Source organism: Sinocyclocheilus grahami, unplaced genomic scaffold (genome assembly GCF_001515645.1).
Source record: "Sinocyclocheilus grahami isolate Dianchi unplaced genomic scaffold, SAMN03320097.WGS_v1.1 scaffold623.1, whole genome shotgun sequence".
Taxonomy (NCBI): Eukaryota; Metazoa; Chordata; class Actinopteri; order Cypriniformes; family Cyprinidae; genus Sinocyclocheilus; species Sinocyclocheilus grahami.
The window spans coordinates 157,358-159,028 of record NW_015505802.1 but is presented as its reverse complement, the minus strand read 5'-3'; the positions used below and the strand labels follow the sequence as shown (position 1 = coordinate 159,028).

Below are 1,671 nucleotides of genomic sequence, written 5' to 3'. Positions count from 1 at the left end.
ACACACACACACACACACACACACACACACACACACACACACACACGTTTGAAGGATGGATCTTGTGTTCACGGACTAGAGTGTGATCTCAGCATCATTTAAATCAGTGCTGCTGTGTTTGAGGGCTGATGGGTAATCGTGCGCAGCTGTCAAAGGATACTTCACAAACTCAATGGCGTTCGTCTTCAGATAGCCCAAACCCACAGACTCGTTGAAGGACGACATGTTGTGATGGATGTTCCTCTCTGAAATAAAACAACACAACAGACACTCATATATCATGAATACATTTATATATATTATGCAGCTGCACGACTGGTCTTCAAAGAGCCCAAAAGAGCCCATGTTACACCTCTCTTTATCTCCTTGCACTGGCTACCGGTTGCGGCTCGCATCAAGTTCAAGACATTGATGCTTGCATATAGAACAGCCACAGGCTCAGCACCCGCCTACTTCCACTCACTACTACGAATCTACATCCCCTCCAGAAGTCTGAGATCTGCTAGTGAGCGACGCCTCGTGGTACCATCACAGAGAGGCTCAAAATCACTTTCCAGAACATTCTCGTTCACCACTCCCGGCTGGTGGAGCAATCTTCCCACCCCTATCCGGAATGCTGAATCCCTGACAATGTTCAAGCGACAGCTGAAAACTCATCTCTTTCGACGCTACTTTACTACATCCTAAATAAAAAATTTTTTTTAAAACTTTGTCTTTGTCTTTATTTATTCCTTCTCTTTCTAGCTTGTACTGATTTGAACAATGCCTGAGACGAGCACTTTCTGTGTCTGTTTGCCTCTTTAAGATGAATCGCTTGATGTATTCCCAATTGTAAGTCGCTTTGGACAAAAGCTTCTGCTAAATGACTAAAAGTAACTGTAGATAATGACTGATCAATTACCTCAAAACCTGAAAATACATCAAACAAGAATGTCCAAAACAGTGTTGATGGTAACACATTACTTTTTACTTTAGAAGGAAATATCGGAGTTACTTTTTCAAATAATAGCTCCAGTTACTTAGTTTCCGTGTGTTGAGTGACAGCTCTGGTGTTGCCATGGAGACAGAAATCAGGAGTGAGTGCAGAGTGTTGTGTGTGAACATGATCTTACTGTAGCTCTAGACTAGATATCAACATGTGTTTACTCATCTCACTGCACACAAACACATTCAGTGCTCCTCACAATCAATACAAACTCACAATATGATGCAAACCTGCAATAATTCAATACGTTACATTACACAAATATCATTTATGTATTTAATCCTATTTTATCAACCAGTGTCTTTCCCGCTAACCTTCTATGATCCAATACTAAGCAAAAATAAAATTCAACTTTGATTTTAGTTATTGCTGAATAGTGTTGAACGTTCTTCTGCTGCGTCATATTCTTCATGAGATGTGTTTGAGCGGCGCCCTCTACTGTACAGACCAGAATTTACATTTCCTTCAGCCTGAGACGCATTCACTTCACTTCTGCTGTGAGAGGACTTTACATTTGTGAAAGAAGAACTTCTTATATTAAAAACAAGCAAACAAGCCCTGCCCAGATTTAAAAAGTAACAACGCATTACTTTCCATAAAAGGTAAGTAACATAATTAGTTACTTTTTTAGGGAGTAACGCAATATTGTAATGCATTACTTTTAAAGGGGTCTTATCCCAACACTG

General features: G+C 40.1%; 1 protein-coding gene across 4 annotated transcripts in view; it reads right to left on the bottom strand.

Moving 5' to 3' along the window:
- Nucleotides 1–1,671, bottom strand: part of LOC107557901 (1-phosphatidylinositol 4,5-bisphosphate phosphodiesterase beta-4-like) — a 50,865-nt gene that overhangs the window by 34,292 nt on the left and 14,902 nt on the right. For all 4 annotated transcript variants that reach the window (XM_016241478.1, XM_016241477.1, XM_016241479.1 and 1 more), the window contains one exon: nucleotides 161–245. In XM_016241478.1, the coding sequence (XP_016096964.1) occupies nucleotides 161–245 (85 nt within the window). The remainder of the gene's footprint in view (nucleotides 1–160; nucleotides 246–1,671) is intronic.